Source organism: Phaenicophaeus curvirostris, chromosome 1 (assembly GCF_032191515.1).
Source record: "Phaenicophaeus curvirostris isolate KB17595 chromosome 1, BPBGC_Pcur_1.0, whole genome shotgun sequence".
NCBI lineage: Eukaryota > Metazoa > Chordata > Aves > Cuculiformes > Cuculidae > Phaenicophaeus > Phaenicophaeus curvirostris.
The window spans coordinates 47,269,802-47,289,223 of NC_091392.1; the positions used below are offsets into that span (position 1 = coordinate 47,269,802).

The window sequence follows — 19,422 nt, forward strand, 5'->3', positions numbered from 1 at the left end:
ACAGGCTAACACAGGTAGCTAAACCTTTTTTCCAGTGTAAAACATGAAATTTTAAAGTTGCAAGTTAATGAACAATCTCTGAAAAGATACTCTGTATCTTCTCTCACATTAAACAACCTTTTAGATGTGGTTACAATGGGCTAATTTTTGGGTAGCTTGTTTAACTTGGGTGCTGAGTGAAGGCCAGTCAAATGTATTCTAACTTTGACAATTTCAGAATTCAGCAGTATTCCACGGTTCTGATTTGAGGTGGTGACTATAGAAAACTTCATCCTTCCTTATCTTCTGCATCTACTTCTGACTTGGTTAAACTGCTGAACTAGATGCAGGATGATTTTCTTTCTAAAATTCGAAATACTAATGGGTTTGAGACAGTAATTTGTATTCCTTACCTTACTGGTTCTTTCTGAGGACCCATGTTGTAGCCTCTTTTTGAAGATCAAAGTGAAATAAGCAATAATGACTCTGATTATATTTTTCTTAACCTAAAGTGTTTTTTCCATGCAAGTTAGATTTTTCTTTTTATTACCTACTTTGGTAACTGTGTGTGCTGCGCTTTATAATAGCTTATATTCTTCATGTAGTTATGTTTTCAGAACAGTAATGTGGGAAGGACTGCAGCATGGATGATAAGCACATGCAGTTGTCTTTTCTGCCTCTGTATTGCGTATGGCTGGGAAGTCTCCAGTAATGCCTTTAAGACATAAACAATAGTAACGTTTCTAATAACCGCTAAGCTTTTTGCTTCAGGCAGTCTTTATTTCTGCCCTGCTTAAAAAACCTGAGTTATTAAGATTGCTTGGCAGAATAATGTGTTATATTACGTTCCTCCTGAATCATGTCATGGAAGCTTGCCCAGTGTTTGACAAATCTAGCTAAGCAGCCATATGTAGTAGACTGCCTGATGTTGTCTCCTTTTTGTTTTCATTAAGTAGCTGTACTTGTCTGCCTAAATTTTAATCTAAGCCCCCTAATCGTTTCAGTTGCAGCCAAAACTGTAACCCTCTTACCTAAAATAGTGTATTGACAATGGGAGCCCAAATGTGAACTTAGGGTAGTTCTACCTTCAATGAGAGTCTGATAACTCTTGACCTGAATATTAATACAACCTCCTTTAAAGATATCTTGATGTGTATGTAGCATTTTCCTTACAAATCAGTGGAGTAAACTAAAGGAAATGTATTGATGAATTCTCTGCTTCTATAGGAATGCATTAACTTTAAGCATTTTGCATCAATCTTACGTTTCCTTATTAAGAGCCATGCTTTACAGGTGAAATACTTTAAACCAATACAAAATTAAGTAATGAAATTGTTTGCCCTTTCTTCCCCTTTTCTTTTTTTCCAGTATTTTCTTTCCCTCTGTGGTGTTTTGCATTCCTTTTCCCTTCTCTTCCCTCCATTTGTAGCTATTTTCCTGCCTCTTTTTGAGAGAGAGATCATAATTTTCAGAACAGTAGCTAGCAGATGCTAGTTGAGTGCATTTTGAGAAATACCATGCTTGGGAAAAAAACCCCATCATTGAAGTGGTACCTTAAAAATAGTTAAAAGTTTGCAAATGGAAAGCAAAAAATCAAAATAGCAAACTACACTAAACATCAATCAAAATGTCTAAAGTTAAAACCAAATAAAAGAAGGGAGAAATAATGCCGTTGATACTAAAAAAGTCTAGAACAGTCCTTAAACACTTCTTGAATTTGGGAGCTGAAGTCGAACAGGACCCTTCATCTTAGAGGAAAATCTGTTGCCAGTTTCACTGCAGAAATTGAGGGCAAGACCTAATATCAGCCTGCTAGAAGGCAAGATGTGTCCCACCTTGTGTACAGCATTACTCAATCATGGAGACTGAGGTGAGAAATACTAGACACCTCTCGGAAACACAAGGGAAGCTGCCACTTGGGCCTTTTTATGACTCTCTAGTGACTGGCCTCCTGGAGTTTTCTGACGGTAGCTGTTTCTTTTACTGGTTTCTGGATGTTTTGAAAACACATGTTACATTGTATTTGGAGTCTTTAATGTGTCAGTGAGAAGCTTGGGTCTCGCATCTAGGAGTGATGGTTCTGTACTAGCTGGCTTAGCGGGGGGGAAAAGAAGAGAAGGAAGTACTGGAGAGGAGTTATGGCCAGGAAAAAAGTGCTTAAAAGGTCAGAATAGGCTGTCTGCTGCTTTTCTTTCACTTTTCCTCCCTATCATTCCTCCTCTTGCAAGAGATTCTGGAGTTTAATGGCTGGAAAAAAGGAAGAAGAACTCTTCTTTCAAATTCCTTGTCAAACTTTTTGTAATTTGCACATCACCCCACTCCCCCTTAGACTTGGGACCATACAGATGAGATTTGGCATGTGTAACATTTATACTGCCAAATCTGATTTAAAATCTTACCGTAAGAGTGGTCAGGCCTTCCTCACTCAAATTTTAGTGGCGTAGGCAAATAACATTTTGAATTTAATTTGATTCATGTATCTGCTAAAACAAGAGTGAGGATATAATTACAGTGTGGTTTTGGAATTGTTTTAGCTGTAAGGAAATGTATAGGAAACAATCTTTATAGTAAAATATGCTTGAAGATTCTTGTAGAATTGGGAATTGTCTTGCAGCAAAGCTTTTTTTTTTTTTTTTGCCTTTTTTTTTTTTTAATTGCTTTCTTTAAGTGCCCAGTAAGAAACAGGTGAACAGATTGGTATTCTGTCTGTCCCAATAATTAATTTTGTCTATATTTTAAGTGACTTTAGTATTCTATACTTTCCTGAAAAGAGAGGTGTTTTACTGCAGAGAATTTTGGAAATGATGATATCTAGGTTAAAGCTACTTCAGATTGGCCTGGTGTATTGCTGTATAGTAGGAAGAATAGTAATATCTGTGAGCAGAGTTAATTTATTTGCTTCTAGTGTTAAGATTAATATTTTGAAAGGCTTTGTTTAGCAAAGGGTTTATGTTCCTCTGATTATTTTTTTTCCTCTTCTTCTCCCCCCTCTGTGGTATTAGCTTTAAAAGGCCAAATTACTACTCTAAATCAGAATGAATAACTTTCAATTTTCCATAGGAGCTGCAGTTAAAAGATGAAGAATGTGAAAGGCTTTCTAAAGTGCGAGATCAACTTGGACAGGAATTGGAAGAACTTACAGCTAGTCTGTTTGAGGTTTGTTGGAGTCTTCGATGTGATATACTTAAAGGAAGCTGAGCCAGATGTTTTATGTAGAATCAGTGTATGGTATGCTGAATTTTTCTACAATAAGTTTATAAAGGATTTGTGTCCTGGAGACCTGGGTGTGTTAAGGTGGAGGCTTAAAGCAAGCAGTAGACTTTTTCACTTAGATGAAAGCTGTCATGTTGAGCTTGTCAGTCTGCCTTAGACACAAAACGAAGAAAAAATAGAAAAATATATCAGAAAGCTTAAAACTTATTTAGGCTTATTATTTGGCATGACTATTTTGAGACAACTTCTCTGTCTGACAACAAGGCTGTCTAGATAAGAGCTAAATTTGGGGTTGTCATGGAGACAAAATAAAAAAATAACGCAGTTCCAGATCAATGGAGGTAACAAGTACATAACCACGCTTTCAGCTTTTGCATTTTGGGTCTAGCAGCATGCTACACCCACAAACTTGAAAAGGAACACTAATACTGAGTGATGCACCAGGGTGGAACCTGGATACCAAGTGAGAAACCTGAACTTTAAATGGGACCTTTTCACTTGAGAAAATAGCAGTAGTGCCCACAAAGATTTTGCACTGTCACTACACAGAAGAAAATTTTAAATCTGTACTTGAACCAGAATCAGTTTTCGTTTTATCATAGGATTATATATAGGAATGCCTAGAGGCTGAATTATGATACCCATAAGTGTGAGAATAAATTTCATAATCCAGAGATGATTTATATGCTTACCAAATTGTAAGTATTGATTTTCAGTGTGTGCCTAACGATACAACGTTAGGTATGTTTTAGAAACAGTATTTAAACTTCTGATGTTGTATTGGTATAAAAATACTATTGAAACCTTGAAAATACTGACATTCAAAAATCTAATGACAAACTGCTTTGTGGGTTGGCCACATGTTTTATTTCATTATCGTGACAGGGTGGAGTTACTTCAAAATTAAAGCAGTTTCTGTGTGTAGAGAATAAGGTTGAAACTGGAAGGGTACTTTTTAGCATAAATACTTCTGTATGTTGGGGTTGAGCAAAATGTGTGGCGGGTATTTTAACTGTAGAAGAATAAAAATTAAAATTATCAGTGAAATTTTATATTTATGACATAAGTTATAACAATGTTACAAGTTTGTTGAAGCTATGTTTGAAGTATAGTATATGAGTAATAATTGTTTGAGTATTAATTATTCAGAACTCCTAACAGTTGTGGGCATGTCGCCTGAATTTTCTTTTGTGATCTGATTTCACTAAGAGGCCCTAACAAAACAGTGTTAGGTTTTTTTTTTATTTTTGCACTGGGATCTACAGGCACTGAATTCACATTCTGTTCTGAATCCCACTAATTTCAGTGACCATATAAATGGACATGCGGAGCTTTTATTAATGCATCCCAATTGAGGACTAAGACTTGTTTTGCACAGCTGGGTGTATATGTTACATTATTACACTGTAATAGCACTGTAACATGCTTTGCTTTCTAAGGTGCATCACTGAGCACAAATTGCATGGTCAATGTTAAATGTATTTGTACACATTGTATAAATGTGTATGTTCCCATTCCTGCATGTGTCTGTTGTTACTTAACAGAATTTTTACAAATCCATATTATACAGCTGTGTCATATATGAGTGGGAGCCTGATCTTTTGCTATGATGTTGTATGAACTTTTTTGTGTTATTTATATAGTGTCCAGATACATGCTAGGCGCTTTACAGATATGAGAAGGATCCTATTCCAAGTAATTTAGTTGATCTTTGTTGCCTTCAGTAAGTACTGAGTAAGAAAGGTAATTTGATCCCAGACGCAGATTGCCAGATCAGAGCCTAAACAAATATGTTATCCACACAAAAGGCTTAGAGGTATGAGGTAAAAGGATGTTTAAAAAATTCCCAGTCCTTTTATGCTTTCTTCTTTATCGGCTTAGCCTTATTTATTTATTTGGATTGGGTTTTTATGCTTTTTCTGTTCTACTCAAGAAATGTTTATTAATCCATAAACTATTCTAAGCTGTTTCTTTGTCTGTTTTATTGATGGTAAGAATTTAGGCTTCATAATTGTCTGACTGGTTCTTCCATGCTGAAGTTTTATAACTGGTTATTCTGGCTAGAAGAAGGGAGAAGTTCTTTAGAATGTGCTGCTGTGCTCATGTTGCTTTTGTTGCTACTGGTGGAGTCTTTCCCTGGGGGTCAAAGAACTTGAGTTGTCAGCCACCGAAGCATGACTGGAGCCTGGCATCCAGGACAGGTATTTTTCCTGCTGGAATGGGTTGGGTGGAGTTGCTGAATTTCTGAAGAGAGAAGACCAAGGAGAAGAAACTTGGTGGGCCAGTGATGAATCCAAATGATAGATTTGTAGGTATTTTTTGGTATGTAACAATTTTATTTCAGATTGTTGCACAACTTACTGTTCACAAATAGGCTCTGTGAAGAAAAACTATGCCCTTAGTTGGTTGGTTGTGGTTTGTTTATTTCTTACTGGATCTTGTAAATTTGTGTGAAACATTTACACTACCTCAACATTTTTCTTACAGGAAGCACACAAAATGGTTAAAGAAGCTAATGTCAAACAAGCTGCAGCAGAGAAACAGTTAAAAGAGGCACAGGGAAAGGTAAGGGTTTTTTTTGACTTGCTTTGCCTTTTCACCTGGTTATAAATCTGAAGTGTTGAATCATGAAGATATAAATAGAGCATTACCTGTGTCTGTTATTAAAGTGTGTATTGAGTTGTTTTGTGTCACCTTGGCATATTCTTAGCTGACACCTCTGGGCACAGAGCTGGTGTTTCAGCATCATATCAGGTAGCTAGCAAAGTGCCTAGGAAGCCAGCGTTACTACAGTATGCATTTGAACCAAGATAACTGGAAATTTTGTTAAATGTTTTAACATATTCATAGCCTAATAGGATATTTTTGTTTGTTAATGACTTCATTTCCTCCTTCCCCTCCTCCCCAGATTGATGTTCTCCAGGCTGAAGTAGCAGCATTGAAGACACTAGTACTGTCTACTTCACCAACATCTCCAACAAAGGAGTTTCAGTCTACTGGAAAAACTCCTTTTAAGAAAGGCCATGCAAGAAACAAGAGTACGAGCAGTGCTATGGGTGGCAGCCACCAGGACCTTACCATGATGCAGCCAATTGTAAAAGACTGTAAAGAGGTAACAGTACAAGGATTGTCCTCTTTTTTGATGAAAATCTGGCTTTGTTGGTTTTTTTACTCACAGCAAATCTAGTATATATTAAATCATCTTCATGTAATACTCTACTCTTTTTGAAGCATCTTTGTTAAAGAAAGAAGATTTTTCTTATATACCAATAGGTGGTAATTTTTCCAAGTCTTGTTTACCTTTAAATCATTAAGGAAAGATGAGATAAGTTTTTTAAATGCTGGAATTTAAGGATGAGAATTAAAACAAACAAACAAAAAAATCCAGTATAACTGAATGATAAGTCCTGGTGGCTTTTTACAAAGTCCATCACCACAAGTTCATAAACTTTCAGAAACGTATCATAAACATTTCCTAAACTCATTAAAAAAAGTCACTTAATAGATCAAAGGTAAAAGAGGCCTGGAAAAAGGTAGACTCAATGATTTATTAGAGAACAGGAAGAGAGTTACCACTGGAGTCCCAGTGGGGTCCAAGCCTGACAGTGTTCAAGAAGCATTTGGACAATGCCCTCAGACACATGGTGTGGATTTTGGGATTGCCCTATGCAGGGACAGGAGATGGAATTGACGTTCCTTGTGGATTCCTTCCAACTCACGACATTCTATGATTCTAACTGAAAAACGCAAAATAACAAGGCGACTAGTTGATGGTCAAATCCTTGGAATGGTAATAGCAAAAAGTGACTGAAGAATTGAAGTATCTTATGATACTGAGTGGTTCTTAGAACAGCAGATGAAATTCAGAGTCCGTAAGTGAGAAATGAGGCATCTGGCTAAAAATGCAGTTGTGGACTTAGAACTAGCTACATTGTGCTGAGAAAAAGAAAAGCAGTGTACTTGTGGATAATTCTCAGAAAACACCATCTTGGTACTCAGTGGTGGTCAAAGACCGACAGAGCCTTACAAGTTGTTAGGAAAGGAATAAATAGCAAAAGAAACAGCCTTGTACTGCCTTGTAAACGTGTAGTAAGTAATGTGTGCGCGTGCATGCATGCAGCTATGATTTCTTCATCTCAGAAGGGACATAATGAAAATATGAGTGGGACAGATGGTCAAACCCTTGGAAGTATTTCTGTGTAGAGATACTTAAGGCAGAATAAAATTCTATACAATCACAGATGACATGGGGAAAATTAATGGTGAAAAATATTAGTGATTTCTTATTACAAGAAACCTCTGGAAGCTGAGAGGAAAATAACTTTCAGTCAGTGCACAAGGGAACTTCACAACTCATTGTCACAAGGTAGCAAGTTTAAAAATGTGTTCAAAATAAAGTAATGCAAAGTGACACAATCCTGCCAAGGCATATAGGAGATAAATGCAACATTTGACTTGGGAAGCTGCTTTAACTACAGGCTGCTAGAAGTTGGGAAGCTGTAAAATGAAGACACTGTCTTTCCTCTTGTACTGCTCTGCAGCCAGCTCTGTGACTGCTGGCCATTGTTAGAGGGGTAACAGGCTAATTGGTAGTTAAATGTGATTTGCAGTGGCTGTTTTTATACTTGTTTTGCCAGTCATCCTTAAGTGCATTTCTACTATACCAGTTTTTACTATGTATCTAGAAAATAAAGGCTTTTCCAGTTTCTTTTCCATACTTAGGCTTTAAAAAAAAAAAAGCTTACATCCTCCTCCCTTTCAGTGGAATCCATCATGTTTTCCTTATTAAAATCATGTCCTCGTTGCTTTTCAGGACGATGCAAACAAAAGGGGAGAGCTGGGATGGTGTCCCATTGCATTGTGAGCATCACACTAAGCTCATGACTCAATGAAATTTTTAAGTATTGGACAAGAGGGGAGAAAGGGGGAAATTGTTTTGCAGCAATTTCATGTGGAAGAAAGTGGTGAATGTGAAGTGTGTGCTGCAGGAGGTCCAGTCTGCCTGTCATTTATCTTTAGTTCAGTCTCCTTTCTTTTGGCTGCATAAGGAGACACCTCAAAGCTGCTCAATACAGGTGACTTTTTCTTCCAGGGAGAGCCTAGGGAGTCAGTAAGAAACACAGACTTTCTGTCTACTGGAATGTGAGTCTTTCTGAGTAGAAATATTCAATGGAGTGGCACCATGGGATGAAGAAACCAAGACTGCCTCTGATGTGGTGGTTAGGATGTTGTTTTAAGCAGTGGAGACATGACTTCCCTACTGCTTTTTGTCTGGTGCTTTGTGGTTTTCTTCACTGCTTTTATTTATTGTTGGTCTAAGGTAAATGTTTTTGCATTTCTGGGAGCTGAGTGTGAAACCATAGTTCTGCCCCGTTCTTCCTAAATATTCTTGTCCCAGAGTTATCTTACCCTTTGCATGTCACTCTTCTGATTTTGAGTGACTCTGCATCAAAAGAGGTGTAGAGAGTACCCTTGCTTAGAGGAATTTAGTGGCCTTGTGTGGAGAGTATAGCTTTGGACCCTTATGGAGAATCTACCAGACAGCTTTGCAGTTTGAGATGTTGGGTGAAATTGGGTGTAATACACATCAACTCTCAGGTTTCTTTGTGCAACGTCGACAGAGTTAGAGTGGCTGTCTGCCTATGCTAAATTGCAGTGGAGCCAGAAAGGTGCCAACGCCCTATAGAAATGTTTCCTAGCATGTGGGAGTAGCTTCTAGGATAAATTAATTGAACATGTTTACTTAGGTTTTAGCAAGATTTAGCCAAGCTGAAAAGCTGCTTGGAACTTAGGGAGGCTGGTAACATCCACTCAGCCTAAATACTGATAAATGCATCAGCGTTGTTCAAAGAGGTGGAATGTTTCTCTGGTGCTGTATTTTACTGTAAGAGGAAAACTTTAAAAATTTAATGACAATTATAATTGGTGGTGTATTTGGTTGCAGATAATCAAAACTTTCATCTAGTGAAAATGCAAGTAATGGCAGAAGATACGCGTGTAACAGTGCAGACTAGAAAGGAAGAGCAACAAGCTATATTCACTGAGCAGTTTTCTCAAGGCAACTTCTTTATAAATTGTAGGATTGGGGGAAATTGAGTTAAATCTAGAAGATAACTGAATTGATAAGAAATACATCTAAATTTTAGAAGCATATAGTAGAAATCCAAAAATTAATTTTTTTTTTTTTTTCCCCTGCTGGTATCTTTTGATTGTATTCGTTTTAAAGCCAGACCTCAGATGGATTTTAAGGTGTGGGAAATGTTCCTTTAGGGAGCAAGATACACCTATTGAATTTCATTTGTACAATGAGGCTGGTGGCTTAGCAACCAGAACATTTATGGACTAGGTTAATTAAGATGATTGTTCCTGATTATACCTGAGTGTAAGGCAAGTAGCTCTAATAGAAAACAAGCTTACCAATCTAATTTTGTAGGTTCTTTTTCAAGAAAAAAAACCCAAGAACTCTCCAAAATGTGTATGTAAAAGAACGGCAAAGTGCTGGGAACTCGGAGAAGACATAATGCATAGGGGAAGAACAAAAGACCTAAACCAGTGTACTTATCTTCTTAATGGGATTAAAAAGGAATTTATTGTGATTGTTAGAGTACATTTTCTCTTTCATTCTATCCTCTATATTATTTGTTTTTAACATTACAAAATTTGGCCTGCCGCATATGTCCCTTCTTGTAGCTTTAGGTATGGGTTTTAGGATTATAGGTCTGCTGTAGTACAAAAAAGGGATTTAACTATGAGTTGGAGGGGAGAGATACTGAAGTCTGCATAGCAGCACATCTAAGTCCAAGGATGGTGGTGTATGAAGGGCCAGGATGGATGCATATCCCAGGTAGCTGGCATTAATTTTTATGTTGGATTAGGAGTATGTGTTGAAAACACTCATCCCCACTCATGTTGTTGCTCATGAACAGGATCCTTCTCAAGTAACCTGAAACCAGATGATATGCTCTGGGAATAAATACCTCAGTGTGCTTCAGCTGTTAGTGGGAGGCCAGCCCATGGGACAGGCTGTCCTGTAGTGCATATGTGGATTTTAAATGATGTACAAGTAGGCTCCTGAACGCCAAACTAGATAAGTGCCTTCCCGCTGTTAAACTGATCTCAACGTGAAGATGACAAAACAAGGTGTTTTTAAAGCGAACGGACCCATCCATTCCTAAAACAGAAGAGCATACTTATCCCTAGAATGATTTAATGGGTGGGTTTCGTATTTCTCCATTGACTAGAAGAGCTATGAGGTGAGGGAGCAGGGTCATAAATCATGTTCAGTGAATATCCTTGCCTTCCTGTTGTAACATGGCGTAGGGGAGAGTTTGGGCATACAGATGAAAAATGAAGACTAAGAGTAGTTTGATTTGTATTTTTTGATTTGTATTTTTCCTGTGTTAGGTTTTTTTTCTTAATATATTTAGTGTGTTAAATGTTTGTTTTCTTCTAGCATTTGGATAGCATTGTGTTATATTCAGGGTGAACATGTAAGAATTTTAGGATTGCACTTGTTTTCCTTAGATTTCTCTGCTTTTGTGTAACTCAAAGAAATAGTCATGGACTAAAATACTATGATGGTGATGCATCAAAAAGAATATTCGTTTTTTTTCTATTTTCTGATCAGTTACAATTTTTCGAAGAGAGAGGCAATTAGGGGAAGTGATAGTTAGCCTGTCCCTGGTGTTGTGGTGACATGTGAATGCATTACCTCTGTGTCTTGAAAATGATATGTTTTGATTTGCTTATATTTACAGTCTTAGGCACAACAGCATTCTTTCACAGTGTTGTAGAAAGCGTTTAGTTTTAATGCTTGTTATTTACCTGTGGATATTTGCAAATGTTAGACACTAGATAATTACACTGATAATTAAAGTACTAAAATATGTGAATCTTTGTGTGTGTTCTAGGCTGACCTGTCTTTGTACAATGAATTCAGATCTTGGAAGGATGAGCCTACTATGGACAGAACGTGTCCTTTCTTGGACAAAATTTATCGGGAAGATATTTTTCCATGTTTAACCTTCTCAAAAAGTGAGGTAATGAAAATAATCTTAGTGTGATCATTGATGCTTTTCCCTTGAATATGACACATGATGTCAATAGATAGTATTGAAAATGTTTTCGTATGAAGTTTAACTATTCTTGTTTCATTAGAGTATGACATTTCACAGGGAAGTGTTGAAGTTTAGTCTGGAGTATTGAAATGATGGTTTGTTTTTTTTTTCCCCCACTACTTCATTTATGCTATTCCACATATGGTCCTTTTAGCTCTACTCCTTCATATGTTACTTCTATCTGGCAATTTGATGTTTGTAGGAATGGATGGTGTGGTTTTTTTCTGGTATTTAAAATACACTGTTTTGTAAGAAACAGTGTCCTGTTGCTGTATCTTGTTTGCCTAGAGGGTAGTAGAGACCAATACATTTAGTTTTGTGGGCCATTTTTTTTCTCATCAGTTGGAGCAGGCTGCAAGCATGGTCTGGGTGTTTTCTTGAAGTGAGGTTTGACTTACAAGAATTAGACTTCAGAATTTGACATGATTCAACATGGGCAGTTTGAGAACATGGCTTTAGATGGAATGAATTATGAGACTTTTTCTCTTGTGTTTTTCCCACACACCCTCCAATACAGAGTAAAGGCAGGAGTTTTACCCATCCTGGGAATAACGCAGAACCGATTCCAGCTCAGCTGGTTTACTTAGTTTTTGTTCTTAAGCAGCATTTATAGGCTGTAGTGGTAATATATGTCTCTACTAGGGGAAAGGGACTATATTCTTAGATCTTTATTAAAAGAGTAATAAATTTTAAAGCCCTCGGACTTGATTTTTTTTCCCCAATAAAATTAAACACTTGATATAGAAAATGCTGTATTTTCTTCACAATGTTTATCTGTAGTTTTCATGAGGTGTTATTTGTTTTCTCATGCCTTTCATTTACTGTTGCTTGCTAGCCGTAAGCATGCACAAACTTTTGGTTAATTGTATATCAGTTCATTATAGTTTGTGTACAGCACCATATGAACCTCTCTTACTAAAAAGTTTACTTGGTTCCTATGGGAATTAAATTGCTTTTAAACTATGTATAAATAGGCCATCCAGTTGTCTTTAGCAGCAACTTCATTTTGGTTTTTTTTTTGCTTCAGTGATGATATTACTTTTGCTTTTTTCCTCTTAAGGAAAAAATGAGGCTTCTAGCACTTGTCTGTTACATCAATTATTGTTATGTAAGTTATTGTTTCCAGGTGCTGTGCAGAGTGACCAACTTCTGTTTTCACTTGAATTTTGATAGCTAATGTGCAGTTAAACCAAACAATACATATACATACTATTTTTTTAAATAATGGTTGAAATATTATGTTAACTCTCAGTTGCCTCATGTACGTGTGTAGTGTTTTGCTTCTCGGAAGTGTCAGAGAAAGGATATTCCATAGAAAATACTTTAATAGTAACATTCTGGTTTTAAATATTTAAAGTACAACAGAAAAATATATCTACTTAGCAACAAGGTTCATTGTTATCAAGAGTGATTTCATTAATAACATTAATTGAACCTCCTTTAAAATCAAGTAATGGCTATTACTTGTCCATATTTAAACTGTAGTCCTGGGCAAACGCTGAGTCCAGTCAAGTCAAATGACAATATTTCTAGTGATTGTATGTTTATAAAGAACTAACATAAAAAGCCTGGGGAAAGTTGCATTTTGATTCATGAAGTTGGTGTTTTAGCTGGAATAGTGTTTGGAAGTTGCAACTAGCTTTTCTATATATTATGCTGGCTTTTCTATATAATGTTCAAGTCTTAATTTTTTGAACACCTTTCTAAAGCCATCTATGGCTGAAAAGGTGACATACTCTACTTGTTTTGCAAGATAAGGAAAGGTGCTGGATCATTGTGTGTTTCCATAGAACACAATAAAATTAGAGCAGTTTTTTAAAATAAACAAAGCTTGTGCTGTGTCCCGTCTCTGACAAGAATATTGCATATACAGATGTTTATGCTATTTGGGCTTATGAGAAATGGCTGAAAATACAGTTAGCATTTTAAACATGCTTGACCACATTCCTGTCTGTAAAGGCAGTTATCTAGCCTCAGGGAGGGCAGGGTTATTTGAAGGGTAGGATTTAAACAGGAGCATATTTTATTTGTAATTGAATTTGTTTGGTGAGTTGATTTTTTTTTTTTAATTTGATCGTCCTAACTTCACAGAATAAATATGTTACTGCTTTGAGGTACTGGATAATGCAGAGCTGTTTTTAACTGCTTTCTAAATTTCTCTTGCAGTTGGCCTCAGCTGTTCTGGAAGCTGTTGAAAACAACACTCTGAGCATTGAACCTGTTGGCTTGCAACCTGTTCGATTTGTGAAAGCTTCTGCAGTTGAATGTGGGGGACCAAAGTATGTTAAGCTAACAGACAGGGGGAATCTTGACTTATTTAAGATAACTCTTGGATTGAGAAAACTGCTATCAACTAATCACCTCAGTTGAAATCTAAGACTTCAAGATTGCTGTTAGAAAATTTTGTGAGGAAAGTAATCAACTAATAAATTAAACTTTAAAAAATTCATATACAACAAACCTTTAAGACACTTTTTTTTTTTTTGAGAGACCTATTTACTTATGATATATTGACTGTGAAAGTAACATTCACTTATTTGGAAAAGACCATCATGATACTTATAAGAGATGCTTTTGAACTAGGAGCTATCACCTGGAAAGTGTCATGAAAGAAATGGGTATTGAAGTAGTACAGGCTGAATATCGGACATAGAATACTAGTGGTGTAAGAAATTTAGGACATACGTAGCACGTTGATAAAAGTAGAAGGATTTAAGAGGAAGTGTATGAAGTAAATTCTTTGAATTTTGAAGTTTGAACCTAAAGCAGGAGTTATGCTTGAATGACTGGAAGGTTATTTTAGAAATTTTGGAATGGTCCTAGAGGAATATGAAGCAAGACTTATTGTCAGGTACAGATCTTAAAGTTGGATGGGAGGGACTTGCCTGAGATGCTGGGGCTTTGATGGATGTGGAGGAGAAGGAAGGTATTTGTAGTGTGCTTTAGTGTATGTCAGGGTTAGGCAAGCAAGGTGAGTGTTAATCTGCAGTCTTCAAAGTCTCAAAGGCCTTGATTTTTCTGTTGTATCTCTTTTTAGAGAAGTTGACAATTCTCTCTGTAATATTTGTTTTGATAGAGTGCCATTTTCTGATAGAAAACTTGCATCGAAATATTTTCATCTGGTTCTTCAGTGTTTTTTTTTCCTTTCTTGCCACTATTCGTTTTTAGTTCTTGTTTTTATTCTCTTTTTGGATGAAAGAGAAAATACATGTAACACATTACAAAATTGTTTGCCTTCTTTTTAAAGAAGCTGTCTAAAATGAAAATTGTGTTTTATGAACTTAGTCTTTGATCCTTTCTAGCCTACAAAATTTAGGCACTCATATTCTGTTTTCTGTTACCAGAAAACGTACTTTGAGCTGTAACAGCCCCTCATCAGAGGGACCCACCACTAATAATGGAGCTACTCAAGGGGTGGTGATGTCAAGTCTGGGATATGAACTATGAGCTGTGTTCCATGAATGTAGTAGACAATCTGGGCAGCCAGAAGCTACTGAAACAAGTTGTGTGTTATCAGTTGGCAAACTGATTTAAAATCATTGTGGTTCAAGCACTTTCTTATATGTTGACATGAAGTATTTACTCAAAGCCAAGAGACTGACTTGTATCTTTCAGAAGTTTAATGAGATTTTTAACCTATTTTCTCCCGTGTAAGGTAGATTTGTAATGAAAACTTATGTAATCCTTAAGTAGTTGGCTAGGTATAGATTAATGTTTTGAGATAACAATGCACAAACTATAATTTAGTTACCTTAGATGTACCAAAAAGCCAGACATACTCCTTTCTCCCTTTTTCTACTGTTGCGTAGCAACACAAACTTTTGTGGTGTTTCTTGTAGATAAGTAATAGGTAAGGAATATTCAGTATTTAAGTGTAATTTGGCAGTAAATGTGCTTTGCCTTATATGTGATTACTAACACTGGATGGGAAACAGGTGTTCCAGTTTTCACTCAGAGTAGCAGTTTTCCTTTTTTTTTACACAGTGTAAAGCACTATTTTTATTGAAACCATGTTCTTAAATAGGTAACAAAATACAGACAAACTCTAAGTAAATAACAAAAAACTAGAGTACTGCTTTTAAAGCAGTTATTTTATTGTACAGTTGCCTGGGGTTGGGGGAACAGACACATAAAATAGCAGGCAGTAGCCCAACAGTAAAATAAGGAACAGAAGCTGGAGACCTGTGATAATAGAAAAAAAGGTTCTTGATACACTGAAGTTATTGAATGGTGCCTGTGATGGTGTGTAGTAAGTGCTGCCTTAACGAAAGACAGCTGGGTTCCCCCACAGGATTCAAATAATTGTCCCCATGGGGAACAAAGTGCTAAGCTGCATGTGTGCTGTGCAGCACAGAACTGAGTCATTAGTAGTAACTGTCACGCCAGCATTTAACCTGGTGTGATGGAAGATAACATACAGAAGGTAGTTCTATAGCCAGAAGGAAAAAAGGGCTTTATTTTCCTAGTGTTGAAAGGCTGTCTGTCTTCTCACAAAAGCTTGACTGAAATTGCAATCCGCTTGCTTCAGCTACTATGGAATTTCTTGGATCAATGGATTGCTGTCAGTCCTCATAAATTGCTATGGAAAATCATATACACTCTTCAATTTTCTCCTGTCTTACATGGTTCTATGGACCAGCTGCAGGCTATTTAAAAGGGCCTCTGAGCCACGGTTTAGAGCTGTAGATGCTTAGTAATTTTTATTTTGAAAGGCTGCTTGTTCTTAGGCTCCCTAATTTCATGAGGTAGAAATGGAAGGGAGAAGAGCCAGCAGCTTTTAAAATCAATGAAACGGTGGATGCCATGACAACCCAGTTCATCTGAGATGCTGCAATATAGAAATTCCAAATGAATTCTTCTTTTATTTACATTTAAGATTGTATTAATAGCAGTTTCTTCTAGAGATTCAAACCTTCTTTTTCTAAAGAATATTGGAGGAAATTTTTAAAAATTCTTTGCTGTTTCCTGAAATGTATTTGGGGAACAGTTTGTGGTGGCGACCGACCTTTCCTCATTCCTGAATATGACATACTTGCAGTACAGCAGAAGAAGTAAATTTGATTATTTTACCATAGCCTTTTATAATGATAATGGAAAGAATTATTGCCAGACAGCCTGTTTTCCCTTGTGTCAAATTATTTTATACTCTGAATATAAAATGTGATTTCAATTTGGGTATAAATGCTAAGCTGGTCTTAGAATGCATCTGGGAGAGAGGCTTCAGAAAAGTGACTGCTGTTCTGTATGGCTTTATATCTTTTATGATGAAATGCAATATCAAGCAGAATTCAAAAATAAATCTATTTACATGTTGGCATCAACTGATAATTTTAGCAATATTTATTTCGCTTTTGAAGAGTTAATTGAAGAAATGCCCCTGTTCCACGGGCATTGTCAGGCCAACTTGAATTAGTGAATATTAGTGAACATGTTCAAAGTTGAAGGACATTTTAAAAATCAGGAATGCCTCATGATGCACTGGTATTGAAACAAAATTAGTCCTCATGGAACTAAAATAAACAACAGCATAATGTAATAATTGGGACTTGTAAAATGAAGGCAGAGACGTAGGTATCTGTTCCAATATGAAGCAATTGCATTAACACCTTAAACACATGCAGGTATTTAGACATTAATGTCAGATTTGTTTATTGAATCATGCAAACTTTCTATTTTGTAGGAAATGTGCTCTCAGTGGACAAAGTAAGTCATGCAAGCATAGGATCAAATTGGGAGATTCAAGCAGCTATTACTACATTTCTCCTTTCTGTCGTTACAGGGTAAGTAGATTTACTGTGACTTCATTTGGAGTAGTAGTTATTTATTTTTCCATACCATTGTACAAAATTATATTAACAACCATTATTTTTATATGGGTTCAGATCACTTCTGTGTGTAACTTCTTTACATATATTCGATACATCCAGCAAGGACTGTTGAAGCAGCAAGATGGTGAGTAGGCAATTCTGTTTGGCATATAATAAAGGGAAATTTACGTAGTGCATGTGCCTAAAACTTGCTTTCTGTGTACAATAGCAGCAACCTGACAATACAGGAAAGTTATCTGTTGGTAGGTATTGTTTTAATTACAAGAATTTCATATCCCACCTCCAATAAGGGTTTCTTGAGTTTCTATTAAGAACAACAAATTAAAAAGCAGTGATATTTATTCTAAAGTCTTTTTAAAATGTACCCTTGTCACTTAGGCTCCTGGATTTGCTAAGGATAGAGATGGGAAAAAGTGTCATTAGCTCTATGACAATAGTTAATGAAAAAAAATTGCTTTCACTTTCCAAATCTAATATTTTAGTTTTTTTAGTTCAGTTGCATTTTTGAAAGCAGAGTGAAACAGCATTTTAATGTTTGTGGGTGTCTGTGATTTTCATTCCTCCAGACTTTGAGTTTGAATGAATTGGCTTAATCCAGAATTTGGCTAGAATTAACACCACTTTGATCTGCCTCACCTGTAGTCATTTTTTCTGATGTTCCCTGATTTCAAGAGCTCAGTATTTTAGCTACACCCAAATCTTTGGTTTCCATTTATAACCTCCTAGGTTAATAGAGACACTACTATTACAAAAAATAATGCTGTTAACTTTCCTTGTCAGAGGGAGTTATTTTCATGGAATTCACCACAAATTCACCTGTTTCATACGCTAGATTAGGTTTAATAAAAAGCCTTCAGATGATGGTAATTTTTACAGGCATGGTAGCATTGCAGAAGATCTTGAAAATGTGTTATTTAAGTTTTAGTTCAGTTTATAGTTAAAAAAGCTTTTACTATGACCAAAAGAACCTATATAAATTTTAACTAAAAATTGTTTATTTTACTATTGAGATAAAGAAATTAACTTCCAAACCAGCAATTAACAGCAGTTGGAGCTAACAAGAAGTCCTGATGTATTTTTGTTCCCCAATTCAAAAAGAAATAATTGAAAACTTGGGGAATTTCTTTATAGGACCATCATTTAGAGTTTTTAAAATAAGTACTTACTTTGTCACAACCAAGCACAAATAGCCTTCACACATATTAGTTCTGTTTTTACTAGATGCTTGTTACTTCTAAAGGTCCCCTAAATTGATGTACAGAGAGGCAGCCTGTATACCTCTGAGATAAATATCATTAAACATACTAAATTCGTATTTTCTGTCTTTTTTAGTGGATCAGATGTTCTGGGAAGTTATGCAGCTGAGAAGAGAGATGTCACTAGCAAAACTTGGCTATTACAAGGAAGAGCTCTAAATCTTTTTACTCTTGCGCGTGCATGAACTTCATTGAATATACATAATTAAATTTGCTGAATCTTTTTTTGTCACTTGATATTTATTTCCACGAAGTGGGTCCAAGATCTTTCTCCTTTTGCAGATTGCACTAAGAAGTACTGTGATTGTTCTAAACTGACTTATGCTGTATATGCGTACATATAATACTTAGTTGAACAAATGTGGTAAGCACTTGCGGGTGTATTAGTGATTGTAATTTACATTTAGAAACAAAACTTCTGATTAAAGTGTAGTCTAAAGCAGTGTCTGTCTTCTGTTCTTTGAGATGCAGGATGCTGTGAACCTCCCTGATAAGTCATTCCGGATTGTAAAACTGAGATGATTTTATGAAGAGGGAATAAATGCCTGACGTTCTCTTCATTGTAGTGTTTAGATAGTGTATCTCTCTGCATGCATGCCAGTGCAGTTAACAGGCAACTAGGAGAACCTGGAATTCTTTGAAGGGCTGGTTTCCTATACTTTTAATTTTTAAAACAATGTTAGAAGGGAAACATATATACTGAGGAGTCAGCAGCACAGTAAATCTGGATGTCTTCTATCTACAGCTGGGTGCCTTTCAAACATCGACGAACAATAAAATTGCTTTGGTCACTATTTGGTTTAGAAATCTGTCCTGATCCTTGACTATGAAAAACTTTCTCTTCCCCTCTAAGTTTTCTTTCATTAGACTTTTTTCATTCTTTCAAATGATTTTTTTTGTGGGGGGATTTCCAGTTTCTGCTCTTTTATAAATAAAATTTCCTACAGCTGACCTTGATATTGGAAAATATCTACTATGTGATTTCTTTAACAAGCTGATGATAATTTCCATATAATGCTAGCAGTTTCT

General features: G+C 36.1%; 1 protein-coding gene across 2 annotated transcripts in view; it reads left to right on the forward strand.

Annotated features, from left to right (window-relative positions):
* RAB3IP (RAB3A interacting protein) overlaps nucleotides 1-18,835 on the forward strand; it is a 31,477-nt gene extending 12,642 nt beyond the window's left edge. The window contains exons 4-11 of one of the 2 annotated variants that reach the window (XM_069857265.1): nucleotides 3,040-3,135; nucleotides 5,680-5,757; nucleotides 6,101-6,304; nucleotides 11,103-11,231; nucleotides 13,476-13,588; nucleotides 16,990-17,089; nucleotides 17,192-17,261; nucleotides 18,470-18,835. In XM_069857265.1, coding sequence (XP_069713366.1) covers nucleotides 3,040-3,135; nucleotides 5,680-5,757; nucleotides 6,101-6,304; nucleotides 11,103-11,231; nucleotides 13,476-13,588; nucleotides 16,990-17,089; nucleotides 17,192-17,261; nucleotides 18,470-18,552 — 873 coding nt within the window. In that variant the 3' untranslated portion in view covers nucleotides 18,553-18,835. The remainder of the gene's footprint in view (nucleotides 1-3,039; nucleotides 3,136-5,679; nucleotides 5,758-6,100; nucleotides 6,305-11,102; nucleotides 11,232-13,475; nucleotides 13,589-16,989; nucleotides 17,090-17,191; nucleotides 17,262-18,469) is intronic. The other variant, XM_069857274.1, reaches the window with a different exon arrangement.
* Nucleotides 18,836-19,422: the final 587 nt, after the last annotated feature.